The sequence below is a fragment of the Jaculus jaculus genome, chromosome 10 (assembly GCF_020740685.1).
Source record: "Jaculus jaculus isolate mJacJac1 chromosome 10, mJacJac1.mat.Y.cur, whole genome shotgun sequence".
In the NCBI taxonomy this organism is placed as follows: Eukaryota; Metazoa; Chordata; class Mammalia; order Rodentia; family Dipodidae; genus Jaculus; species Jaculus jaculus.
This window is the reverse complement of record NC_059111.1, coordinates 101,500,271-101,528,034: the sequence shown is the minus strand read 5'-3', so window position 1 is coordinate 101,528,034 and position 27,764 is coordinate 101,500,271. Positions and strand designations below refer to the sequence as shown.

The 27,764-nt window shown below is 46.4% G+C and overlaps 1 protein-coding gene across 1 annotated transcript; it reads left to right on the top strand.

Annotated features, from left to right (window-relative positions):
* Positions 1-1,487: 1,487 nt before the first annotated feature.
* On the top strand, positions 1,488-19,900 carry Mkrn1 (makorin ring finger protein 1). The gene is made up of 8 exons (XM_045160605.1): positions 1,488-1,806; positions 8,564-8,692; positions 11,123-11,352; positions 14,415-14,641; positions 16,186-16,400; positions 17,128-17,238; positions 17,777-17,915; positions 18,248-19,900. Exons 1-8 carry the CDS (start codon positions 1,619-1,621, stop codon positions 18,458-18,460), a joined length of 1,452 nt encoding a protein of 483 aa, XP_045016540.1. The 5' UTR covers positions 1,488-1,618; the 3' UTR covers positions 18,461-19,900.
* The last annotated feature ends 7,864 nt before the right edge of the window (positions 19,901-27,764 follow it).

Genomic DNA, 27,764 nt, shown 5'->3' with positions numbered 1-27,764 from the left:
CTGACCTGGAATGCACTATGTAGTCTCAGGGTGGCCTCGAACTTATGGTGACCCTCCTACCTCTGCCTCCCAGGTGCAGGGATTAAAGGTGTGCGCCACCACGCCTGCTTTGGGAGTATCTGTGAGTGTGTGAGCCTGGAAGGTATGCCCTTGCAAACAAATGTCTGAGTGGCATACTCTGCTAACAGCTAATGTGGGTGGCTGGGGAATTGAACCCTGGACTGGCAATATTCCTACCCCGTGCAGAGATATTCCTTCTCAGTGTCTCATGTGCATGCGCTTTGCACTGGATTCATAATTGGATGAGCTTTTGGAAGTTAGGGAGCCTAGGTTAAAGTTAAAGGTGTTTGAGTTTGAGGACACGCTGTTCAGGGCTGTTCTCTTTTCTGCGTTCTTGCTTTGTAGCCCTGGATAGTCTGGAGCTTGTGATCCTTCTCATGCCTCAGCCCCCTGAGTCATGCAATGGATCCTAGTCCCTGGCACTGGGAATTGATGAGAATGGAAACTCAGACTCATAGCCCACCATGTACATCTGCATCTGGCCCACATGGGTTTTTAGGAAAAGTGCCTTAACTGCTAAGCAGTTTCTCCCGACTTTTTTTTTTAATTTAAGAGAGTGAATGGGCATGTCAGGGCCTCCAGGTAGGCCCTGACTGACCTGGAATTCACTGTAGTGTTAGGGTGGCCTCAAACTCACGTTGATCCACCTACCTCTGCCTCCCCAGTGCTGGGATTGAAGGCCTGCGCCACCCGGCTACTTTTGAGAGAATGAATGGGGTGCACCAAGGGCCTCCAGCCCGTGCAAACGAACTCCAGACGCCACCTTGTGCATCTGACTTATGTGGGTCCTGGGGAGTAGGAACCAGGGTCCCTTAGCTAACGGCTAAGCCGTCTCTCCACCCGCACTCCCATCTCCCTTTATTTTTATTTTTAAATGTTTATTTGTTTGAGAGAGAAACAGGGAGGAAGAGAATGGGTGCTCCAGGGCTTAAGCGCCTGCAAACGAACTCCAGATGCTTGTGCCACCTTGTGTATCTGGCTCACGTGGGCGTGGGGAATTGAACGGGGGGGGGGGTCTTCGCCGCAGACAACGGATAAACCATCTCTCTAGCCTTTTTCTCTTTTTTTTTGTGGATTTTCGAAGTACGTCTCACCCTAGCTCAGGCTGATCCGGAATTCAGTGTGTAGATGCTGGAACTAAAGGCTTGCGCCACCACGCCGGTCCCCATCTCCTTTCTCTTCAGCGCTCGGCCCTCAGCGCGCCTCCCGGGCTCGGATGTGGAGCGCCAGGGTTTACCTGGCTGCAGCCCGCGAGGCCCCGCCCCCCGCGGCGTCGGAGACGTGGCGCTCCACCAATCAGCGTTGCCGGCCGCGGGGTGGGCGGGGGCGGGCTGCGGGGGAGCTCCGGGGCCCTGAGTCCCGCAGCTCCAGGGGTCGGGAGCGCTCTGAGCGGCGACGCGGGGGGACGGCGAGGAGCGATCCGGGGCTCCTCGGCCTCCCTCCCCGCCTCCCCCCACCCTCCCCAGCCGCCTCTCGCCGCTTTTTCACCTCCCTCAGCGGGACCGGAACTATGTGATCCCGGAAGTTCCGGGGCCATCGCTGTGTGGGATAAACAGTAATGGCGGAGGCTGCGGCTCCCGGAACAACAGCCACCACATCAGGAGCGGCGGCGGCGGCGGCGGTGGCAGCGGCCTCCCCCACCTTTATCCCCACCGTCGCTGTCCCGTCGCCGGGGGCGGGAGGAGGAGGAGGGGGCGGCAGCGACGGAGGCGGCGGCGGCGGCTGGACTAAACAGGTCACCTGCAGGTAAGGACGTTGCGTGACCGAACGGAGGGAGGAGGAGGAGGAGAAGGCGGGCGCGGTGTTCACGGAGGTCGGCGTCGCCTCCACCCGGGGTCGCTGCGTCAAGCTCGGGCCGAGGCCGGGTCCGGCTGTCCGCCCGGCGCGATCGCTCGCGGGGACGGAGGTAGGCCGGCTCGGCCCCCGCTGGCCCCGGCCCCGGGGCGGGTGCGGATGAGCGCGCCTCGTCTCCCGCGGCTCCGGGCTCTGGCGGGGACGGTGGCGGGACGCGAGCGTGGGGCCCGGCGGTCCCCTCCCCCCTCCCCGGGGTGGCTTCCCCCCCCGCATCATCCGTTTGTAACTAACGTCTTTTTTTTTTTCTCCTCCCTGCGACCCGCACTCGGGCCCCCTACCACCCCAACATCACCGCCTCCCCCCCGCCCCCCGCGAGAAGCCTGCCTTTTTTGTTGTTATTTCTTTTGTATATTTGCGAAGGCCGGCCGTTCCCAGCTTTGTCTCCTCCGCCACCCGGGATTTTGTGAACTGCCATTATTTGCCGCCGCCCCCTCCCCTTCCTACCCTTGCTTGCTGCTGCCGGGCCTCTTTCTTCCTCCTCCTTTTTCTTTTTTAATGAAATATACAGAGACAGGGTCAAAAAAGCCATATGAGACTGTGGGAAAATGAGAGCTCGGTGGCGGTTATTCGGATGCGCATGCATGTCAATGTCCCACTTCAGCACAGCCTCGGTGTATTGGGTTGCATGTCTGTTAACCATTTTGGGGGGGGGGATGAGGTGTGTATTTTGACAGGGGTAACCCTCATTGATCTTTGTGGTCCAGACTGCCTGAGTTCTGGTATTACAGAGGCGTGTGACATCATCATGCCTCACTATATGAACGATTTATTTATTTCCCTCCCCCCCCCCCCAGGTAGGTTCTCTAGCCCAGGCTGACCTGGAACTTAATTACTCTGTAGCTCCAGGCCGGCCTCGAACCCAAGGTAATGGTCATACCTCAACCGGAATTACAAGCATGCGCCACCAGTCCGTCTGGAGTTTTAGGAATATATTTGCGTGCTAAGGAGATGGGTTAGCTGCTAAGAATATTTGCTAGCTCAGTGAGTGTTAGGGCTCTCCAGACACAGGAATCACTTGGTGTATTTTGCTGTACATAGATAGGTACTGGGGACTCCAACCTGGACAATAAGACTTTTAAGACACTGGGCCATCTTCAGCTTTTTGCCAAATATGGTGGCTCATGCCTTCAATCCCAGCACTCAGGCAGATAGGTGTAGGAGGATCACTGAATTCCAGGTTAGTCAGGCTAGAGCAAAAAAAAATTTTTGAGAAAGCTTTTGCTGTAGCCTGGGCTGACCTGGAATTCACTATAGTCTTAGGCTGGCCTTGGAACTCATGGTGATCCTCCTCCAACCTCTGCCTCCCCAGTGCTGCGATTAAACTTTATTTATTTATATTTTTTAGGAATACAAAATACTGACTAGTGGCCTTGGACCCAATGCTGAGATTAAAGGAGTGTGCCACCACCCCTGGCACCTACCTTGAACTTTATGCGGCTCCTTCCACCTCCACCTTTTAAAATTGGGATTACAAATTTGTCAAGCCTTCCTCCCCATAGGGTCTTCATTTTTTTCTGTTTTGGTTTTCTGAGATAGGGTCTTGCTCTAGTCCAGGCTGACCTGGAATTCACTATGTAGTCTCAGGGTGGTCTACCTCTGTCTCCTGAGTGCTGGGACTAAATGTGTGAGGTGAGCCCTTAGGTTCTTTGAAATTTTCTGGAGCATTGTGATCTAGTAGGTTTACATCTCTTAAGACATTAACTTTTTAAAAAAGCATATAACCAGGTGTGGTGTTGCAGCAGAGGTGGAAGGATCACAGGTCAGCTTGGGCTAGAGTGAGACCCTTCCTTGGTCCTCCTAGCTCTGCCTCCAGAATGAGTGCTGGGATAAAAGGCATCACACCCAGCCATAGTAAGTTTGGCTAGCCCAGGATACTTGAGATTAGAAACAATTCAGTCTTTTTAATGTAGTTTTGATAGTTTTCCTATAAGCCTTCCCCATAGCTTTTGGCTTAAATCAGTCATCTTAAAGTTAAGATCCCCTCTAGTTAGGTTGACCCCAACTTTGGCAGCACAGACAACAATGCCCCCAAAACAAATAGAAACCATACCGGTTAATTGACTGTGCCTTGGACATAAATGTTTTCTGACCTAGGTACCAATACAGTGATTCTAAATTTTTCTTCTTTAGGCAATGAATAACTGAAATCTTCATTCTAGAGCTTTCTGAGAAATACAAGAGTTTTTTTTTTTTATACCTGCAGAGCTTTCCTTAAGTGCTTAGCATAGAATATGTTGATAGAGCCATAACTAAAATTGCCCACTTTAATACGAATTTGTAAGATTTTAAACCATATTATTTATTTGAGAGAAAGAGGCAGAGAGAGTGAGGAAAGAATGGGCACATCAGGGCCTCCAGCCACTGCAAACGAACTCCTCCAGATCTATGTATCCCTTTATGCATTCTGGCTTACCTGGGTCCTGGAGAATCGAACTGGGATTCTCTGGCTTTGTAGGCAAAAGCCTTAGCTGCTAAGCCATCTCTCCAGCCCTGAATTTGTAAGATTTTTATGCTTTCATTTAAAATTAAATTTTAGTTAGCCAGGTATGGTGGCCCACACCTTTAATCCCAGCACTCTGGAGGCAGAGGTAGGAGGATCACCATGAGTTCCAGGCCACCCTGAGACTACATAGTGAATTCTAGGACAGCCTGGGGTAAATAGAGTAAGACCCTACCTCAAAAAACTTAAAAAAGGAAAAATTCAAATTTCCAAAGCTAAAGGACTTAACAGAATTGGGGGGGGGGTGTCTTGGGACTACCTTATTTACCTTTCCAATAAATAAGCATTGGGTATACAGTGCAAAGAAATTTGTCTGTTAAATGAATACACAATATACTGTATTAGAACTAAGTATTTTGAGTGTATATGATAGCTTAAATGTTCTGTGGTGCTGGCAAGTTTTAGTGTTATTTCCTTCACAGATTCTTTACATTAAGGAATTTGAGTCCGGATATTATCCATACCTAAGGCATAATCCTCATTTAAGAAGTTCTTTGGAAATAAAAAGTAAAAATTAAAAAATGGGGCTGGAGAGATGGCTTAGCCCAAGGACCCCAGATTCAAGGCTCTATTCTCCAGGACCCACAAGCCAGGTGCACAAGGCACGCATGCATCTGGAGTTCTCTTTTGCAGTGGCTGGAGGCCCTGGTGCACCCATTTTAGCGCTCTCTCTCTCTCTCTCTCTCTCTCTCTCTCTGCCTCTTTCTGTTGCTCAAATAAATATAAATAAAAAATACAAATAAATGAAGTTCTTTGGTTTTTTTTTTTTTTTTTTTTTCTTTTTAAGGTAGGGTCTCACTTTAGCCCAGGCTGAGTTGAAACTTCTGTAGCCCCAAGCTGACCTCAAACTAATAGCAATCCTCCTACCTCTCTCTGCTTCCCAAGTGCTAGGAATAGGCATGTGCCACCGTGTCCAGCTAGATGGATGCTCATTTGAGATTCTCATTGTATTTAATTTCTGCAGCTAAAAAGTCTAAAATATCTGCTGAGAAACTGTAGTATGCCACCACCATCAGGTTGGTTTTTATCTCATTAGAAAGGGGGCGCTAATGAAATAAATCTTTGCTACAACCTGGACCTAAATTCTTTTGGTTCCAGGCTGGTCTTGAACTCAGCAGTGATGCATCTATCTCAGCTTCCTGAGTGCTGGATTAGAGGCATACACCCAAGCTTGTATTAAAATAGTTAATATAGGGGGTAAAGTGTTACTTTTGTTTTGTTTTCCAGGTAGGGTATCACTCTAGCCCTTTTTCACTGTAGTCTCACGGTGGCCTCGAAATCAGGGTGATCCTCTAGGTAAAAACGTGGGTTTTGGCAGTACCTAGTTGAGGTCTTGAATTCTCGTGTTTCTCTTGATGGATTGGCTGCTGCAGCCATCCTTCCACAATGCGCCTGCTGCTGCTGGTGCTTCTCAGTTCTTGGGTTGAGCTACTGAATCTGTTCTTTTGTCGGAATAGTGCTGGAAGAGGTTATTCTCAATCAGCTATGCCAGTATGGTCGATTTTCTTTCCATCAAGCCAACCACAGATAAACCATATCGGACCTTATTCTACAGCGTAACCTAGATTTCTGTATTTAGCCCTGGCTGGCCTTGAGCTCACAGTGATTCTCCTTCCTCAGCTTCTGGAATTATAGGTGGAAGCCAATTGTGTCTAACTTCACTGAGAAAGTAGGTCTAACAGCAAAAAGTTAAACCCTTAGTGGTTAAAGGCACTTGCCTGTGAAGCCTAAGGACCAAGGTTTGATTCCCTAGTACACAGCCTTACCCAGATGCATATAGTGGCACTTGTGTCGTGTTTTTACAGTGGCTGGAGGCTCTGGAGTGCACACACTCACGCACGCGCACTGTGTGTGTTCTCTCTCTCTCTCCCCTTAAATGATAAAAGGTTTAAAAGTAAACAAAAATTGGGCTGGAGAGATGGCTTAGCGGTTAAGCGCTTGCCTGTGAAGCCTAAGGACCCGGGTTCGAGGCTCCGTTCCCCAGGTCCCACGTTAGCCAGATGCACAAGGGGGCGCACGCGTCTGGAGTTCGTTTGCAGTGGCTGGAGGCCCTGGCGCGCCCATTCTCTCTCCCCCCTCTATCTGTCTTTCTCCCTGTGTCTGTCACTCAAATAAATAAATAAAAAATGAACAAAAAAAATTTAAAAAAACAGTAAACAATTTATTAAATGGGCTGGAGAGATGGCTTAGTAGTTAAGTGCTTGCCTGTAAAGCCCAAGGACCCCGGTTTGAGGCTTGATTTCCCCAGGACCCACATAAGCCAGATGCACAAGGGGGCACATGCATCTGGAGTTTGCAGTGGCTGGAGGCCCTGGTGCGCCCATTCTCTCTGCCTCTCTGTCGCTCCCAAATAAATAAATAAATAAATAAAAGTAAACAAAAAAGGTTAAAGCCTGAATTAGGTTAAATGTAATACAGTTGAAATTAGGCTAATGATATGTATAATTGTAATTCTTGCTGGCTAATGGTATGTATAATTTTCCTTCTTACTGATGAGTTAGGTTCAAACTAATAATGTACTTGAAATTAGTGTAATTATCCATACTTTTTTTTTATTTTTTAAAATTATTTATTTATTTATTTGAGAGCGACAGACACAGAGAGAAAGACAGATAGAGGGAGAGAGAGAGAATGGGCGCGCCAGGGCTTCCAGCCTCTGCAAATGAACTCCAGACGCGTGCATCCCCTTGTGCATCTGGCTAACATGGGACCTGGGGAACCGAGCCTCGAACCGGGGTCCTTAGGCTTCACAGGCAAGCGCTTAACTGCTAAGCCATCTCTCCAGCCCTATCCATACATTTTTATTTCCTAAGTTATGTTTGTTAGGAACTACAACCCTAGGCTGTTTCTGGTTTGTTTTTTTTTTTTTGTAATTTTTGTTTGTTTTGATTTTTGTTTTTCCAGGTAGGGTCTCACTCTAGTTCAGGCTGACCTGGATTTCACTATGCAGTCTCAGGGTAGCCTTGAACTTGGTGATCGTCTTACCTCTGCCTCCTTAGTGCTGGGATTTAAAGGCGTGCACCACCACACCCAGCTGATGTTTTTTGTAATTTTAACTCTTACCACCAAGATTTTTTTTTCTTGTGATACACTGCTATTACATAGGAAGTTTTCAGGCATTCTCTATAGAACCAGTCACAGTTCAATTCCACACAGATATGTGGTTTTTTGTTTGTTTGTTTTGTTTTCAAGGTAAGGGCTCACTCTAGCCCAGGCAGACCTGGAATTCACTATGTACTCTCTGGGTGGCCTTGAACTGACAATGATCCTCCTGCCTCAGAAAAGTGCTGGGATTAAAGGCATGCACCACCATGCTGGGTATGTGGGCAAATATCTGGAGTTTGACTGTAGAGGCTGGGGCCCTAGCGTGCCAATTCTCTCTCTAAGATAAAATAAGAAAAAAGAGAAGCATCAGTGGCTGGGAGATGGATCAGTGGTTTGCTGGTGAGTAGAATATGGGTTCTTACTCTTCACAGACAGACAAGCGCCTTAACTGCTGAGCCGACTCCAGCCCTCTTGTTAAAATTTCTTTATTTGCAAGCAGAAAGATATTGGAAGAGAAAGGGAGGGAGTGCCATGGCCTCTTTCCAGTGCAAATGACCTCTAGATGCATCCATCCCTTTGTGCATCTGGCTTTACATGGGTACTGGGGAATTGCACCCCAGTTGTCAGGCTTTGCAAGCACATGCCTTCAGCTACTGAGCCTTCTGTACAGCCCCCCCCCCCTTTTTGTTTGGTTTTTCGAGGTAAGGTCTCACTGTCTCAACTCTAGTTCAGGCTGACCTGGAATTCACTATGGCCGGGATTTGATTGCTTAGTACTATGCTTGTAAAGCTAAATGCAGAATGCTGTATGCATCTGAAGTTGGGCAAGACGCCCTATGCCCAACCACACTCTTTCCTTAAATGAATTTTGCTTTTCAGGTTTTTCAAGGTAGGGTCTCACTCTAGCCCCGGCTGACCTGGAATTCACTATGCAGTGTCAGTGTAGACTCAAACTCATGAAGATCCTGCCACCTGCCTTCCAAGTGCTAGGAAGGCATGTGCCAACACACTCTGCAAAAAAAATTATTTAAAAAGAAACAACAACAAATTCTTGAAGGGCTGCTTTAAAAGTATTAATCTAGTTTTGTGGTGTTTTGTCTTACAGGTATTTTATGCATGGGGTTTGTAAGGAAGGAGATAACTGTCGCTACTCACATGATCTCTCTGACAGTCCATACGGTGTAGTGTGCAAGTATTTTCAAAGAGGGTACTGTATTTACGGAGACCGCTGCAGGTAAGAATTTATCTATATACTCACTTTTGTGTAGGACTGGGTTTGGGAAGAAATGAGAATAAAATATAATTCCAGTGGCTTTATGTATCATCTAAAACTGGTGCTTTGAAAAGTACTTGTTTTGGTCTATATAGGCAGAAGAGAGAACATTCCTTAGGAGTGTTTTAAAACTGAGGGCTGGAGAGATGGCTTAGTGGTTAAGGTGCTTGCTTGTGAAGCCTAGGGACCCAGGTTCAATTCTCTAGGTCCTACATAAGCCTGATGCACATGGTGCACATGCATCTAGAGTGTGTTTTGCAGTGACCAGAGGCCCTGGCACACCCATTGTTATTCTTTCTCTCCATCTACCTCTAAAGAAATAAAAATAAATAAAACTCCGAAACCATGTGAAAAGTGAGCAGGACTGGAGAGGTGCCTTGCAAAGCCTGAAGGTCCAGGTTCAGTTCTCTAGCACACATGGAAGCCAGATGCACGAACTGGTGCATGTCTGGAGTTCCTTTGTAAAAAAAAATACTTAAAGATTGATTTACTTAAATGTAACAGAGAGTGAGAATGGGCACACTAGGGCCCCTACCACTGTAAATGAACTCCACATGCATATGCCATATTGTCTGGCTTTGCAGGCAAGCACCTTAACTGCTACTGAGCCTCTCAGCCCTCAGTGAAATATTTATTTATTTTTTAATGTTTTTATTAGCATTTTCCATGATTATTAAAAAAAAATCCCATGGTAATTCCCTCCCTCCCCACCCCCCGAAATATTTAAATAAAAGTTGGGCAGAACTAGACTGACATTGATCCTAATACCTCTGCCTCCTGAGTGCTGGGATTAAAGATGCGTGCCACCATGCCCAAGTTGTGTCTGGCCTCCTTTCATTTATTTTTATTTATTTGACAGAGAAGGGGGGAAGAATGGGCACGTCAGGGCCTCCAGCCACTGCAACTGAACTTCAAACACGTGCGCCCCTTTATGCATCTGGCCATCGAGAGTCCTGAGGAATTGAACCTGGGTCGTTTGGCTTTGCAGGCAAATGCTTTAACCACTAAGCAATCCCTCAAGCCCTGCCCGGTCTTCTTTTTTTTTTTTCCAAGTAGGATTTCCCAATCACTGAGTAGAATAGTCATTTTGCAGACATTCTTTTCATAGTCACAGTCACAGAGGAAAGGTTATCAGTATACTAGCCTATGATAAATGAGTGAATATTACTATGGACTAGGCTCACTAGGGGTGTCTGGGTTCCTTGGTGTGGATTCTAATTAGGATCCACCTTGACCTGGGGGAAGAAGCTGAATATTGATGAGAGCATGCAGGCCATATCAGGCACACTTGTCTTGAAATCATGTTAGTGGTCTCAAACTTGCTGTCATCTTTCTTTAGCCTCCCAAGTGTCTGAGATCAGAGATAAGTGCTACCACATGTAGCTGACCTGAAATTCACTATGTAGTCTCAGGGTGGCCTGGAACACCTTGATCCTCCTACTCTGCTTCCCTTGTGCCAGGATAAAGGTGTGCAACACCAGGCCTGACTTTGTCACTTTGCATCTGGTGACAGTTAAACCCAGGCTGGCAAGCTTCGCTAGGACATACCTTTAACTGCTGGACCATCTTCTCAGCCTCAAAGTTAATTTAAAACATTTATTTATGCTTTTAATCCTAGCACTGAGCATTGAGTTCCAGGCCAGCCTGAGACAGACTACATAGTAAATTCAAGTCAGCCTGGTTATCTATCTGGTTTACTGAGGAGAATAGAACCTGGAGCCTTAACCACTAAGCCATCTCTCTAGCCCAAAATTAGTTGTCAGTGCCCTTGAATCCAGTGGATGTTAGAATCCTCATAACCTTATTACGAAGCCAAAGAGTAAATCTTGATGATTTAAAATAGATGGTATCTTGTGTGCAGAACCAGCCATAGACCACATGTGATTGTGGTCATGCTCCAGTTGCACCTTTATTTTGGAATAGTAGATTTTCTCCCCCCTCCCCCCAAGGAAGGGTCTCACTCTGTCCCAGGCTGAACTGGGATCTATTCCTTCCCCTGCCTCTCAGGTGCGAGGGTTGAAGGTGGTGTGCTGCCATGGCCAACTCTGACCTTCTACTGTGTACTGACTTTAAGGCCTGCCTAGATCACATTGAAGCTTGTTAGACTTATTATAGCCTGGCCTCTCTTCCAGATTAACAAGTTAGGTATCTGGGGTGGGCATATAGATCAATGTTGGAAAACTTGCCTAGATGCACAGGATCCTGGGTTCAGTCCACAGCACTACAGGAAGAAAAAAGGAGGTGCAAAGAAGTAGGCCACAAGCTCACGAGGCTGAGGCAGAGTTCAAGCACCTCTTTTAACCAGTTCAATGTGTGTTATGAGTCTAGGGACTATGTAAGTAACTGCTCTTTGTTCTCTTTTCCTTTTGTGACTGCTTACTGTTTTGTCAGATACGAACACAGCAAGCCACTGAAACAGGAAGCAGTGACTGCTGCAGATCCAAGTGCGAAAGCATCCCTGGCTGCTTCCTCAAGCCTCCCATCGGGGGTTGGACCACTTATCGAAATGAATACCAGTGAAGCCGAGTCAAGAAACCCAGCCTTTCCAACTGTAGGCGCGGGTTCAGAGGACTGGGTCAATGCCGTTGAGTTTGTTCCTGGGCAGCCCTACTGTGGCCGCAGTAAGTATTTATTCTGTGAGGGGGTTCCATACAGTACAGTTAATGGGATGGGGGACGGTTCATCATCAGGGAGCTCTTTTCATAAAGCATTTCTGCTTCCAGTCTTATATCAATACCTGATAATTGGATTCGTTAGGACTGAGGAAAAGAAGAGGAAAAAAAATTGAATCCCAATAGTACTAAACTAAGAACGTTAAGAAAAACTGAAGAAGCTCTCTCTTTTTTTTTTTTTTTGCATTGTATTAAAAGGGAATTTATTGGATTGGCTCAGTTTAACAATAGCAAATTACAGGCAGCAGCCCCAGTCCGGCACTGAAGGCCTGGAGGCCTCCTGGAGAGACACGCTCTTCAGTCCTCTCTGGAAAGCAGCACCAGCAGCCAGGAGGGAGAGGAGGGCGCTTTCCTTCCCAGAGCTTCCTTAGATAAAGCCCCACCTCGGAGAGGGGCCATCCACTGGGGGGGGGGGGAGGCTCACCCTGGGAGGATTCTTCCTTTAGTTAATTCTTCCTGGAAGAAATCTCAGAGACCCACTTATGAGCAATGTCTGTGGATTCCTAAACAGATCAAGTTGACACACAACCATCACACCAAGGCGTGCTGTGAACTCCGGCTCACCCTGCCTCTACCTCGTAGAACTTGGATTACAGGCTCTATCACCATACCCAACTCAAGACTGGATTCTTGTTGGCTTTATTTATCTCCTTCATTGGAGGACTATCTTATAAACATCCCATTAGGTGTCAGTTTTAGTCTGCAACATAGACCCATAATGGGTTGCCCATAAGCTTCTGCCTGACACTCCTTGTTTGAACAATGGTAACCACAGAATCATTCGGTGATGTGAATAGACAAGTCCCTATCCACAGCTCGTTTTAGGACCCCACAAACTTTTTTGCCGGTAGTAGTAGTTCTGGCATGGCCCACATCTGAATACCAAGTGAGGGCACCATGTTGATCATCCATGCTTTTTGAAGCTCTCTTTTTTTGAAGCTCATATTTATTTTGTTCGAGGTATGGTCCCCAGCTGGGCAGACCTAGAAGTCTGTTGTCCCAGGCTGGTGATGCAGCTCCCTTGTTTGGTGCAGGGCTTCATACATGCTGGACAAGTGCTTTGCCATTATGCCACAAACCTAATTAGTAGTGCCTGGGTTTAAAAAAAAATTATTCACAACTTCCATAATTGGAGACAATAAACCATGATAACTATCCCTTTCACAAATCCATTCTCCATATTTTATTTTGACACCATCATCTTTTCCTCCTATTATGAGGGCTTTATGTAGGTAATGCTAGGCACTGTGTGGTCATGGATATCGAGGCCAGTGTGTCTGAAAGATAACACCATAAGCAGTCCTAAGTTTCCTTTGGCTCTTACATTCCTTCCGCCACCTCTTTCGCAGTGGACCCTATGTCTTGGAAGGTGTGATAGAGGTGTTTCAGTGCTGAGCACTCCTGTCACTTCTCATCACTATGGATGCCTTTTGACTCATCTCAGAGGTCACTGCCAAAAGTGAGAGCTTTAATACATGGGTATGAATGTTAAGAAAAGTGCTTACAGGGCAGTTTGGTGAGCATAATATATGCATTTCACCAGACAACAGCAGGCATTATAACATCCTAGGGCTCGTGACCTCCCCCTCACCAGGCTTTTGACTTGGTTTTCAGTACCAGGCATATATTCCCTCCTCTGGAGGGGTCCTACAGTCCAATTACAGTGGTTCGGTTCCCCCCATAACAGACATGCCTCTATTGTACCTGTTGGGTCATTTGGCCAAGCTGGCCACACTTAAGGCTTGCAGTGTCCAGTGTTGATCTACACTGATTTCTGTCTCCTGTACGGCTGCACATAGCTTTTTTCCAGCTTTCTGTCCACATGCCTATAGGGTGGCGGTTCCAGCTCAGCTCCAGCTTGATTTCTCAGTGACCTTGCAGCCCAAGCAGGTGGAGTCTTCAGCAATAGTGTCTCACCATCTAGTTCTGGTGGGGAACCTAGAGCCTTGAAAATAGCCAGTAATATTTTGGGGGCAACAAGGACCTCCCTGGCCAACAACTCACAGGAAGGTATCCCATCCATGGTACTGGACTATTTCTAGTAACAGTTTATGGCTTCTGGGTTGTACCTGTATCCAAAAAAGAGGTTTCCACATGGCTTATTTATTCTAGGTGGCTTGGACTGTAGGCTTCACAGGCAAGCATGTTAACTGTACTAAGCCATCTCTCCAGCCCTGTGTGTTGAAGCAGGGCCAAGAATGATCTTGAACTCCTGATCCCTCTACCTAATAAATAATAATAAATTCTTACTCCATAAGTAATTCATACAGGGAAATGGGCTGGAGGCATAATGTTTATAATTCTAGCATTTAAGAGGCCCAAGTAGCCAGCCTGGCTACATAGTAAGATCCTGTCTCGAGGGGGGGGTGGTTTAGCAGTTTAGGTGTTTGCCTGCAAAGAATCTCTCCCTTTTTCTCTGTCAAATATATAAAAATATTGGGCTGGAGAGATGGCTTAGTGGTTAAGCGCTTGCCTGTGAAGCCTAAGGACCCCGGTTCGAGGCTCAGTTCCCCAGGTCCCACGTTGTTAGCCAGATGCACAAGGGGGGGCGCACACGTCTGGAGTTCGTTTGCAGAGGCTGGAAGCCCTGGCGCACCCATTCTCTCTGTCTTTCTCTCTCTGTCTGTTGCTCTCAAATAAATAAAAAATTAAAATATATATATATCTATAAAAATAAATATTAAAACCATAGCAACAACAACAAAAAACCCTACAAGCAAAGGAACACTGCAGGGTGGTGATTGTGCTCAACTGTAATTTATCACTAGATGGACCAAGGCAGACAGTTGGTAAGTTCCAAGCCAGGTTGGGCCACATGAGAATGTCTCAAAAAAAAAGGAAAAAAACAAAAACCCAAGGATAACAGAAGTGAAAAAAAAATGTGTGCAGTTAATCTCCACATTAGTCTACTGCAGTTAGTTTTCATTGTTTCTTTTCAGTTAGGTCCTCAGTTACTTTTTGGCTCATATTCGGCCTTACATCCAGACTTTTGCCCCTCTTACCGTTTTCAGCCGCCCCTTCCTGCGCCGAAGCACCCCTGCAGGGCTCAGAGGCCAAGGACGAGTCCGAGAAGGAGCACAGTGCCGGGGAGGCGAAGCAGCAGCTGTGCCCCTACGCTGCCGTGGGAGAGTGCCGCTACGGGGAGAACTGCGTGTGCGTCCACGGAGAGCCCTGTGACATGTGCGGCCTGCGCGTCCTCCACCCCAGAGACGCGGCCCAGCGGTCACAGCACATCAAAGTAAGTGACCACAGGAAACTGCCTTTGCCCTTCCAGAAAGTGTTTTTGGTTTGGAAACCTTTAGTGAGTTGAGTGGTTGTTCATAAGTAGCTTGTAGAGTGTCACACTTTAACTGGTGACACACACCCCTAATTCCAGCTTTGGAAGCTAAGGGAGGAGCTTGACTAAATAGTGAGACCCTATTTCTTAAAAAGTCATGTTTTTGCCAGGCGTGGTGGCTCACGCCTTTAATCCCAGCACTCGGGAGGCAGAGGTAGGAGGATCGCCGTGAGTTCAAGGCCACCCTGAGACTACAGAGTTAATTCCAGGTCAGCCTGGACCCGAGTGAGACCCTACCTCGAAAAAACAAAAAAAAAAAACAACAACCAAAAAAGTCATGTTTTCAAAACACCTTTGTATTTTTGTTTGCAAGCAGAGAGACAAACAGGGAAGGGGAAGAGAGAATGGGTGATAGGGCAACTGGCAAGGTTTATACTTGGCCATTTTGGGGTGACAATGTTTTGGAAACCTTAGAATAAACTGGCTGCTAACCATTTCTATCCTCACAGTTGGTTGTGGAAATTGAAATATGGTATGAAGCTAGGCTTGGTGGTACACGCCTTTAATCCCAGCACTTGGGAGGCTGAGGTAGGAGGATTGCTGTGAATTTAAGCCACCCTGAGACTAGTGAGTGAGTTCTAGGTCAGCCTGGGTTAGAGTAAGACCCTACCTCAAAAAACAAAAAAAGAAACATGGTATGAGGCTTTCACTGAACACTACTGATTGTATAAATTCGTGCAGGTTAGTTAACTCATTTATCTCTATATTGAGGAAAGTCTTCTTATCAGGGACATTGGTTTAAGAAGAGTAAAATATGTATTTAAATTGTTAGGTCATGTGGGGATTATGGACGACTTCAGTCTTGCTATAAATGAAGAGCATGTGCCTCGCCATACCAGGGTTTCAACCAGGGCCCAGTACACACCCTTAGCCCTTTCAGAACAGCTTCAGTATGGAAATGGGTAAAGAAAATAGGTTTCTTAACTAGCAATAAAAAGAAGTAGAATACATGGATAACCAAACAGTGAGCGTGTGCATGCCAGGACCTCCTGCCACTGCAGATTGATTCTAGATGTGGGTGCCAGTCTGCATCTGGCTTTATGTGGGCTCTGGTGAATCAAACCTGAGCTGTCAAGGCTTTTTATAAGCAAGTGCCCTCAGGTGCTGAGCCCTCTCTCTAGACCCTAGATAGTTTTTAATTAGAACATTAGTCCTAATTATATTTTCTATTCAAAGGCCAGAAAATCAACACAAGTTGGTCTGATGTCTAATGCGGAGAACAGCAGGGTGGAGCTACCTGTTTAGGATAGAGGAAATTGAGATTCTTCAATTGAAGTCAGGCCCCTCCCCCCAGTTTGATTTGTAATATTGTGAGATTCTAAAACTGATCTGACTAGTTGATGATTTTCTTTCAAGCCAAGTTAGGGACATGGTCTTTTCAGTAGGGGGTTGGATTGCCTCACTGAGCGCTGTGGGGTGACTTAACTCCATCCTGTCTCTTCTAGTCTTGCATTGAGGCCCATGAGAAGGACATGGAGCTCTCTTTCGCTGTGCAGCGCAGTAAGGACATGGTGTGCGGGATCTGCATGGAGGTGGTCTATGAGAAAGCCAACCCCAGCGAGCGCCGCTTTGGGATCCTCTCCAACTGCAACCACACCTACTGTCTCAAGTGTATTCGCAAGTGGAGGAGTGCTAAGCAATTTGAGAGCAAGATCATAAAGTGAGACTCCTCCCCAATCTTCGTTTGTGCTTTCTATTTTGGGGACGAATTTAGTATCTTGTGCCAACTTTCAACCAGAAGGATCGCATTTAAATGCATGCATTTTATCTTGAACCCGGGATATTCTAATTGGGATTTCATGTTTGTATTGCAGCCAGCTGCTAGGCTAGTTTGGTCTACTTTATTTGAATGAGGAAACCCTATGTATCAGTAGAATCTTCGTGCTTTTTCTGAGGAGATTGTGATTAATGGATTAGTCAGTTTAGGCTCCGTGAACAAACTTATCTAGCTCTGAATGTATGTTTCCTGGCGTTTTAACATTTTCCACTTTGCTATTCCATCCATTAAGCTAGCCAATAATCCACCATCCTTTAAAAAGATTGTTCTCATAACTGAACAAAAACTACTACATAATCTAAACAGAGCAAAGTTACAAGAAATAAATTTATTTAAACGAAAGAAAAGGAGTCTGTGTGAAATGTCTTTTTTTAACCTAAGTTTTTCTTTTTTTGTTGTTTTTTAAATTGAACTGGCTAGCCATTGGGTTGGATTTATGAAGGAGATTGTCTTGCCTCCAAAGACAGGGTCAGTTGTGTGACTGGAACCCTTTCAGGAAATGCCCACGTCCTCCCAGCTAAGGCGTTAAGTGTGGAGGTGGCACACCAGGGTGTGTCTTAGAGTGGGCATTAGAAGGGAACGTGCACTGCAGCCTGTTATTGTTTCCCAGGTCCTGCCCTGAATGCCGGATCACATCTAACTTTGTCATTCCAAGTGAGTACTGGGTGGAGGAGAAAGAAGAGAAGCAGAAACTCATTCAGAAATACAAGGAGGCAATGAGGTATGAGCACTGCGGCCTTTTCTCAAGCCAGAGCCCAGCAGCCTGGGTTCCCATTGGAAAGAACAGTGCTGCACGACGCACTCTGACCTCCTTCCTACCCTTCCCGTTACTTCCCAGGACCGCTAACTTTGCGGCCCCCATGAACTGCTTACTCAGGGTGACTGCCCATACCAGTTTGGGGTTGTGTGCCAAGGGACTGTGTTATAACGGAGTCTCTGCTGCTGATAGCTGAAACCTGTGTGTGGAAGGTTCTACATCTTTCGAGTCTGTGTTAGTTTCTTACATGTTGGCTTTGTGGAAGATTGTGATTGTCACTTTCCTTGAGCTACATTATTAGCACTGGTAACAGACTTACTTGACCACAGATGTGTTTCTAGGCAGTTCCTCATGCAGTAGCACACATCGTTAAGAATAACACCTTGGGGGGACTGTGCAGAGACATAGTGGCTCTGCCCCTTTTTAAAGAAAACCCTGGATGATAGTCAAATACAGACCTGAAGTCCACTGTGAATAAGGGTTGCGATATTTTCCTTTCCAGCAACAAGGCGTGCAGGTATTTTGATGAAGGACGTGGGAGCTGTCCATTTGGAGGGAACTGTTTTTACAAGCATGCGTACCCTGATGGCCGTAGAGAGGAGCCACAGAGACAGAAAGTGGGAACATCAAGCAGATACCGGGTAACTCTCACTGTTTTTTTAAAGGAGGGGAAATACCACAATATCAGTTGAGTCCTACACATTCTGGGGTAGGGGAAGACTCTTGCCACTCGTGTCTGGGAGCCAGACGAGAGGAGAGGAGGAAAGAGTAAAGGAGGGGTAGGAAAGAGCCAAAAGCCCTGGCCTAGGCTGTTGGCTGCCAGTAGGCGGAGGGGAGGCATTGTAGGATGGAACCCGAGTGAGAAGTCTGGTTCATCATGCCCTCTGGTGTGGCGCACGGTTGGCCTTAGAGACAACAGCATAGAAGACACTTCCCGGCAGTGCCACTCCTATCATGGCCTTGTTTTTTACAGGCCCAACGAAGGAACCACTTCTGGGAGCTCATTGAGGAAAGAGAGAACAGCAACCCCTTTGACAACGACGAAGAGGAGGTTGTCACCTTTGAGCTGGGCGAGATGTTGCTTATGCTTTTGGCTGCAGGTGGGGACGACGAGCTGACAGACTCTGAGGACGAGTGGGACTTGTTTCACGATGAGCTGGAAGATTTTTATGACTTGGACCTATAGCAGCTTTGTGTGGCACGTGAACTGGTCTGCGGAGCCTCAGACAGTAGCTGTCCCCTGTGCCGTGTGGCAGTGCGTGTGGCTCTCCTAGGCAGGCCTCTCAACTCCAGGTGCTGTCGTGATCACTTACCCAGGGCCTGCTCCTCCACCCCTCACCTTTCCCCAAGCGTGTGTTCTCTGTTTCAAAAAGTTACAAAAATAAATCTTAAAGTTAGTTTTTTGTAACATGAATTTAACTGTCAGACAGTTAGTGTAGGTTTGTTGCGACATCTATGTTCAGCCAGGTTGTGTTTATGGACTTTGCACACTCATTTTGAAGACCCCCCCCCCCAGGTTCAAGGGTAAAAGCACTGTTTGTGCTTTGGGGTCCACGGAGTTAGGGGTGATGGGTAAAGGGACCTAAGCTGGCAAGTAAGTAGCCTTCTGCTACGAGTGCAGAAGGGGGCTCCTCGAGGTTTCTGGTGGGCTCTGTACATCTGGTGGTAGGTTTGTTCCCTACCCTGCAGTCCCACCACAGGCACTTGTCCGGTGGTTTGGGGCTCTAGTTTAGTTGCACACAAGGAATACTACTGGGCCAGGTGCAGAGGTGTTGGGGTTAACATGATAGAAAATCTGGAAACGATGGAAGATGCAGTAGCGTTCCATCAATGCAGACTTGGTGGTTAGCTCCCAAGGGTTGATGGACTTGGGCGAGCATGAAGCGAGCGCGCGAGCAGCTTCCCATCTGTGTATAGATGCAGTGTTAGCCTTAGTGGACAAACTTGGGGCCGTGGTCAGCCTCATGGCGCCAGGTAGATCTTAAAGGACCAACAGTCTATCAGTAGTTGTTAATGTAGCGGTGCTAGCAGTCTGTCTATAATAGAGAAATGGGATCCGCCGTAGAGGTAAAATGACCTGCTGATCCCACTTATCAACACAAGCTGGGTCTTGGATGCACAGTTGTATTTAATGTTTTATGGTCTAGCTTTTCCAATCCAGGCACTTTTTGGGGAAACAAAAACTTTGTCCTCATTTGAGGGGTTCTGTTGTTAAGGTTTTTGTGTTTGTTTGTGGATATCTGCCTCATCCCACCCCTGGACTTTGCAGGTGGACAGATGGATGCAAATCTGTATTCTGAGGCGTTTCTTATAGTGGCATAATTGGTTTACAATTAGAAAACATTCCCACTAAAGGGGAGGAGGTGGTGGTATCCCGTAAGACAAGCTGAAGTTGTTACGTTGTTAGAATTCCTTGATGGGAAATTTCACCGTTGCATTTTATTGCTGTTTCCTAAAAATAACTTGGGAATACTCCTGATTGTCCATCTGCTTCGAGTCCTTGGAACCCACCCGTTCTTCCACGTTAAGAGAACAAGTAATTGTTGCAGAGGTCTCTGTATTTTGCAGCTGCCCTTTTGTAAGAAGCACTTTTCCCAAATAAAACAATAAAAAAAGTTTGGCTTTCTGGTTTGTGTAATAAAATAAGCTGCTTTTTTAAAAATACATTTTTTATTTATTTATTTGAGAGTGACAGAAAGAGGCAGAGAGAGAGAATGGGCGCGCCAGGGCCTCCAGCCACTGCAAACCAACTCCAGATGCGTCCACCCCCTGGTGCATCTGGTCCTGGGGAATCGCGCCTTGAACCAGGGTCCTTAGGCTTCACAGGCAAGCGCTTAACCGCTAAGCCATCTCTCCAGCCCAATAAGCTGCTTTTTAAAAAAATATTTTGATTTTTTTTTTTTTTTTTTTTGAGATAGGGTCCCACTCTAGCCCAGACTGACCTGGAATTCACTGTGTATAGTCTTAGGGTGTCCTCGAACTTATGCTGATCTTCCTATCTCTATCTCCATCTCCCAAGTGCTGGAATTAAAGGCATGTGCTGCCACGCCCAGCAAAATAAGCTTATAAACACAGATGTCAAAGACTACTTTCATCGTTTTGCTTCAATGCCATGTTTGTGTGGCTGTAGCAGTAGATGCAGTGGGAAAAGTGACCCCCACTCCAGGGTCTTTGGAACTCATGGTGAATCTCCTACCTCTCTTTCTCCCAAGCACTGGGATTAAAGATGTGTGCCATCACACCCAGCAAAAGTGGCTTTTTTTTTTTTTTTTTTATTCCCCAGCTGCTTTAGAGAGGGCACCCATGATGGCTGCCAGCATTGACCTGCAAGCCTATCTAACTTTTTTCTTGGTACCATATGCTTATAGAAGAACTTTCTTCAGGAGATAGGTATAGCTCATCATAGAATTAGTATCTTGAGACTCTTGACCTTTGAAGCATGTTCTTTAGTCTGCTGTGTTCAGCGGGCTAGCTGTTCATTAATGGAAAATTCTGCTTGTGCCTCTCACTTCATTGTCAGTGTGCTGGGATTACAGCATCCATGACCTCTAGCTTTTACAGATAGGCCTGGGAGTCTGAACCCATGTACTCAGTCAGTACCAACAAAGCACTTTCCTCCACCTGGAATAAAAAGTGGTAAATTTTTTCTTTAGAAAAAGTTTTTTTATTAACAACTTCCATGATTATTAAAAAATAACCCATGGTAATACTCTCCCTTTCCCCACTTTCCCCCTTTGAGACCCCATTCTCCCCATCTCAGTCTCTTTTGATGCCATGATCTTTTTCTCCTATTACAATGGTCTTGTGTAGGTAGGGTTGGGCACTGTGAGGTCATGGATATCCAGGCCATTTTGTGTCTGGGGGGAACACGTTGTAAGGAGTCCTACCCTTCCTTTGGTTCTTATATTTCTGCCATCTCTTCTGCAATAGACCCTGAGCCTTGGAAGGTGTGATAAGTACTGAGCATTCCAGTCACTTCTTTCCAGCACTATGATGTCTTCTGAGTCATCCCAGGGTCACTGCCATCTGAAAAGAGAAGATTCTCTACCAAAAGTGAGAGTAGAATTAATATAAGGGTATGAACATTAAGAGAAGTGCTTACTGGGCAGTTTGATAAACAAAGTGTATACATTTAGCCGGACAGCAGCCGATGTTACATCTCTAGGGCTCGTGACTGACTACCCCTGTTTTAAGTTTTCACTATCAGGGATGTATTCCCTCCCATGGAGCAGGCCTCCAGTCCAAATAGAGGGCAATTGGTTTCCACCATGACAGACGTGCCACTATTGCACCGGTTGGCTCATTTGGCCTGACTGGCTAAATATAAGACTTACAGTATCCACTGTTAAGTATCTTCACTGGTGATTTCTCTCTCTCCCATTGAATATATAAGTATTCCAAGTTAACACCAAACTGTCCTCCTGCCTCAACTCCTAAGTTCCTGGCTTTGCATTACTTATGGCTAAAAAACATGATCTCACTGCCCACATGAAACATGTACAATTGTGAATGTGTGCAGGAGTCAGCATTTTGGAGTTACCAACTCTGCTTTTCTCTTGGTTTTTCATGGTCTAGGGTCGCTGCCTCTGGCCCAGGCTGACCTGGAATTCACTGTGCAATCTGAGGGTGGCCTCCAACTCAAGGCAGTCCTACCTCTGTCTCTTAAGCGCTGGGATTAAGGCATATACTGCCACAACCATCTGAGAGTTTGTCATCTGTCATCACAAACAGCATGTGGGGAAATGATCTGCCACAAGGAAAACTATACTTATGGGGGAGGCAATGCATGAGAGCCGGGAAACCTTGGGTGTTAATCCAATTTTTATTTTATTATTTTTATTAGCAATTTACATGATTGTAAACAATATCCCATGGTAATGTGCCCCCCCTTTCCCCTTTGAAACTCCACTTTCCATCATATCCCATCCCCTTCTCAATGAGTCTCTTTTATTTTGATGTTGTGATCTTTTTTTATGACGGTCTGTGTAGGTAGTGTCAGGCACTGAGGTCAAGGACATCTGGGCCATTTTGTGTCTGGAGGAGCACGTTGTAAGGAGTCCTACCCTTCCTTTGGCTCTTGCATTCTTTCTGCCACCTTTGCCGCATTAGACCGTGAGCCTTGGAAGGTGTGATAAAGATGTTGCAGTGCTGAGCACTCCTGTCACTTCTTTCCAGCACCATGATGCCTTTTGAGGCATCCCAAGGTCACTGCCATCTGAAAAGAGAAGATTTTCTAGCAAAAGTGAGAGTAGGCTGGGCATAATGGTACACGCCTTTAATAATGCCAGCCCTGCAGAGACAGAGGTAGGAGGATCGCTGAGAGTGAGGCTAACCTGAGACTACATAGTGAATTCCAAGTTAGCTTGGGCCAAACCAAGACCCTATCTCCCTACCTCGAAAAACAAAACAAAAAAAAAAAGAGTAGCATTAATATATGGGCATGACTTAAGAGAAGTGCTTACTGGGCAGTTTGATAAGCATAGTATATACATTTAGTAGTATATACATAGTATATACAGACAGCAGCAGATGTTAACACCCCCTAGGGCTCATGACTACCCCTGTTTTAAGTTTTCAGTATCAGGGATGTACTCCCTCCCATGGAGCGGGCCTCCAGTCCAATTAGAGGGCAGTTGGTTTCACCATGACAGACTTGCCACTATTGCACCCGTTGGCTCATTTGGCCAGGAGCACAGCTACTTTTTTTTTTTAAATACTTTATTTATTTATTTATGCATGTGTGGGTGCGTGTGAGAGTGAGGGAGAAAGAGAGGAAGAGGCAGAGAGAATGGACACACTAGGGCCTCCAGCCACTGCAGACGATCTTCAAATGTGTGCGCCTCCTTGTGCATCTGGCTTATGTGGGTCCTAGGGAATTGAACTGGGGTCCTTAGGCTTCACAGGCAAATGCCTTAACCACTAAGCCATTTCCCCAGCTCCCCACAGCTACTTTTTGAGGTAGGGTCTTGTTCTAACCCAGGCTGACCTGGAATTTAGTCTCAAGGTGACCTCAAACTCTTACCTCTGTCTCCCTAGTTCTGGGGTTAAACGTGTTGCTACAACTTTTATTGTTTAGGGCTGGAGGGATGGTTCAGCAGGTAAGGTGAAGCCTTAGGCCTGTGAATCCTAAGGATCCAAGTTTGATTCTCCAGATCTCATGTAAGCCTGATGCACATGACGACACATGCATTTGGAGTTCATTTGCAGTGGCTTGAGACCCTGTCATGCCTATTTTTCTCTCTCCCCCCCGTCTCTAATAAACAAAAACTCTGGCTGGAGAGATGGCTTAGCGATTAAGTGCTTTCCTGTGAAGTCTAAGGATCTCGGTTCAAGGCTCAATTCCCCAGTACCCATGTAAGCCAGATGCATAAGGTGGCACATGAGTCTGGAGTTTGCAGTGGCTTGAGGCTCTGATGCTCCCATTCTCTCTCTCTACCTCTTCCTTTCTGTCTGTCGCTCTCAAATAAAAATAAACTTTTTTTTTTTTAAATTAAAAAATAGTACCTCAGCTGGTGGTTAGGTCTCATTTCCCTGGAAGTCACACCAATTAGGCTAGAGTAATCAAGTGAATGGTATTGTTGAGCAAATATGTTTTTATTTATAGGATGAAACCCGGGACTTAGCATGCTGTTAGGCATATACTCTACTACTGAGCTTCAAGAGCACATCTCTTAAAACAAAAATGCTGGGCATGGTGAGACACAACCCAGCACTATGGCTGAAGGATCCAGGGAAGACAGATAATAATTTGAGTTCTCAGAGTTAAGAGAAAGCAAGTTTCTTTTCCCTAGAAGTATTAAATAGAAGCTGGGTGGCCTTCAATAATGACAAGCAATCTACAAAAGTCAGATTAGGCCTCAAGCCTTCAATCTCACTCGGCATCTTTCCTAATGCCGGATGTGCCGCGCATCTTTAACCCCAGCACTCAGGAGGCTGAGGTAGGACTACTGTGGGAGAGACTGCTCAACAACACAAGGACTGGGGCTGGAGAGATGGCTTAGTGGTTAAGCGCTTGCCTGTGAAGTCTAAGGACCCCGGTTCGAGGCTCGGTTCCCCAGGACCCATGTTAGCCAGATGCACAAGGAGGCGCACGCGTCAGGAGTTCGTTTGCAGAGGCTGGAAGCCCTGGCGTGCCCATTCTCTCTCCTTCTATCTGTCTTTCTCTCTCTGTCTGTCGTTCTCAAATAAATAAATAATTTTATAAAAAAAAAAAACAGAAGGACTGGCTGTCACTGGCAGAGCTCTTGTCACACATACATGTGCCTTCTGTCTCTATACACCTTAGGTTTTTTGGTTTTTTTTTTTTTGGTTTTTTGAGGTAGGGTCTCACTCTGGTCCAGCCTGGCCTGGAATTAACTCTAGTCTCAGGGTGGCCTCGAACTCACGGCAACCCTCCTATCTGCGCCTCCTGAGTGCTGGGGTTAAAGGCGTGTGCCACCATGTCCGGCTTAAATCTTTTTTTAAATACATTTATTTGAGAGGGAAAGAGAAAGGCAAGTAAGAGAATGGGCACGTCAGACACATGTACCCCTTGTGCATCTGTCTTACTTGGGTTCTGCGGAGCTGAACCTGGATCCTTTGGCTTTGCAGACAAATGCTTTAGCTACTAAGCTATCTCTCCAGCCCCTTTTTCGTATTTTTTTGAAGCAGTCTCAACCTAAAACCTTTTCAGCCAGATGATCTCATTATGTAGCTTAGGGTACCCTCAAACTTGAACCACCATGCCCAGCTATGTAAGTGATGAACTTAAGGAAAATGACTTGAGGAAAAGTATGGGAGTGCCTGGGCTTAAATACAATGTGCACCTTTATGCTTCTGGCCCTAATGGGTGCTGGGGAATCGAACTTAGGCTGCCAGTCTCCCTAACCCTGAGGTGATGCGCTTTTTAATCTATCATAAATACTTCCAGAAGGTTGTATGGACTACCAGTAGTGAATATACAGCGAATCCCAGACTGACCTGGAATTCACTATATAGACTTGAACTCACAATCCTCCCTCTGCCTCCCAAGTGCTGGGATTAGAGGCGTGCACCACCATGCCCGACCTCTCAGGGAATATAATCTTAAATGTAAAACTGAATTTGGGCTGAAGAGATGGGTCAGCAGCTAGAGGTGCTTGCTTGGAAAACCTACTGCTCCAGGTTCGAGTTCACCAGTACCCACTGTGAAGCACCATCATCAGTGCCGGAGTTCTGTTTCAGAGTTGGTAGTTGGCTGTGGAAACTGGGCAGTCTCATAAAAGTACTGAAATCAAAGGCTGGAGAGATGGCTTAGTGGTTAAGGCACTTGCCTGCAAAGCCAAAGGATCCAGGTTCAACTCTCCAAGGACCTATGTAAACCAGATACACAAGGTGTCGCATGCGTCAGGAGTTCCTTCATAGTGGCTGAAGGCCCTGACACGCCCATTCTCTCTCTCTGCCGCTTTCTCAAATTTAACAAACTTCTGAGATCAAGAGTCTCTTGCACGGTCACCACCTCCCATGAGGTCTCTGTCATGCCCTCAAGGCTCAGGAAACTGCAGAAAAATGTAAGAGCCAGAGGGTGGAACACTGTCCTTCAGACATGACCTCACAGTGCAGATGGACACCACCTTAAGACCATCACAATATTGATTGTATCAACGTCTGATGTAGATAATGATGGAGGTGCGGGGTCGATGTCAAGTTAGAAGAGGGACTGCATGAATAAAACCAATTCAGCAGGGTGAGGTAACTAATAACTAATAAATAGAAGGCTTGATGAAGGTACAGTGTGCTCACTTATAAAGTTCTCAAAAAAAAGCGGGGGCTGGAGAGATGGCTTAGCGGTTAAGTGCTTGCCTGTGAAGTCTAAGGACCCCGGTTCGAGGCTCAATTCCCCAGGACCCACGTTAGCCAGATGCACAAGGGGGCACACGCGTCTGGAGTTCGTTTACAGTGGCTGGAGGCCCTGGTGTGCGCTCTCTCTCTCTGTTGCTCTCATATAAATAAATAAAAATAATAAAATAATTTTTTTTTAAAAAGCTGGGAAATGAGCTGAGGAAATGCTCGGTGGTTGAAGTGCTTGCTTGTAAAACCAGCCATCTCAGATTGCTGGGTTGGATCCAGACTGGGTCACCTACTAGCTGTTTGACCGTAGGTAGGGTCTCAGGCAGACCTGGAACTCAGTCCCAGGCTGTTCCACTAACCTGAACTCCAACCATGTGGAATGAGAAAGGGGCTCCCTTTTCTGTCAAAGGATTAAAAAGAGAAAATGAGTTCTGGAAGGAGGACATTTGTAGGTGGGAAGCACCCCTTCCTAAGTCAGCTGTCCTTAAGACCTGAGTCTGAACATGAGGCTTATTCTAGATCTCTGAAGCCGGGTGTGGTGGTGCACGCCTTTAATCCCAGCACTCAGGAGGCAGAAGTAGGAGGATTGCTGTGAGTTTGAGGCCACCCTGAGACTACAGAGAGAATTACAGGTCAGCCTGGGCCAGTAAAAAAAAAATATTTGACCCATATAAATGGACCTGACTACATGTGTGATCCTCCCTTTTAGGCTCTTGGCTCTTAGCTCTCTTGGTTCATCTTGGCTATTTATGTTTTGGAGGCTGGAGAGATGGTTTAGCGGTGAAAGTGTTTGCCATTGAAAGCCAAAGGACTCAGGTTCTGTTCCCCAGGACCCTCCTAAGGTAGATGCACAATGGGGTGGATGCATCTGGAGTTTGTTTGCAGCGGGCTACAGACCCTGGTGCTCCCATTCTTTTCTCCCTCAAATAAATAAATTTTAAAATATATTTTATTTATTTATTTATTTTTGAGGTAGAGTCTCACTCTATCCCAGGCTGACCTGGACTTCAGTATGTAGTCTCACGGTGGCCTCTAATTTATGACGATTGATCCTCCTACCTCTGCCTCCCAAGTGCTGGGATTAAAGGCGAGGGCCCCCACGCCCGGCTCTGTTTTTTTTTTTAAATTAATTAATTAATTTATTTATTTGAGAGCAACAGACACAGAGAGAAAGACAGATAGAGGGGGGAGAGAGAATGGACGCGCCAGGGCTTCCAGCCTCTGCAAACGAACTCCAGACGCGTGCGCCCCCTTGTGCATCTGGCTAACGTGGGATCTGGAGAATCGAACCTCGAACCGGGGTCCTTAGGCTTCACAGGCAAGCACTTAAAAGCTAAGCCATCTCTCCAGCCCTTTATTTTTAATTTTTATTAGAGAAAGAGGCAGAGAGAGAGAATGGGCGCGCCAGGGCCTCCAGCCACTGCAAATGCACTCCGGCTGCATGCGCCCCCTTGTGCATCTGGCTAATGTGGGTCCTGGGGAATTGAGCCTTGAACCAGGGTCCTTAGGCTTCATAGGCAAGAGCTTAACCACTAAGCCACCTCTCCAGCCCTATTTTTGGTTTTTGAGGTAGGTTCTCACTCTAGTCCAGGCTGACCTGGAATTCACTATGTAATCTCAGGCTGCCCTCAACTCACAGCGATCCTCCTACCACAGGCTCCAGAATGCTGGGATTAGAGGTG

Excerpts from the sequence above, each read along its gene's own strand:
- Mkrn1 (XM_045160605.1), top strand. The coding sequence starts at position 1,619 with ATGGCGGAGGCTGCGGCTCCCGGAACAACAGCCACCACATCAGGAGCG. Across the intron at positions 8,693-11,122 it reads ATTTACGGAGACCGCTGCAG|ATACGAACACAGCAAGCCAC; the intron begins GTAAGAATTTAT and ends CTGTTTTGTCAG. Across the intron at positions 16,401-17,127 it reads TTTGAGAGCAAGATCATAAA|GTCCTGCCCTGAATGCCGGA; the intron begins GTGAGACTCCTC and ends ATTGTTTCCCAG.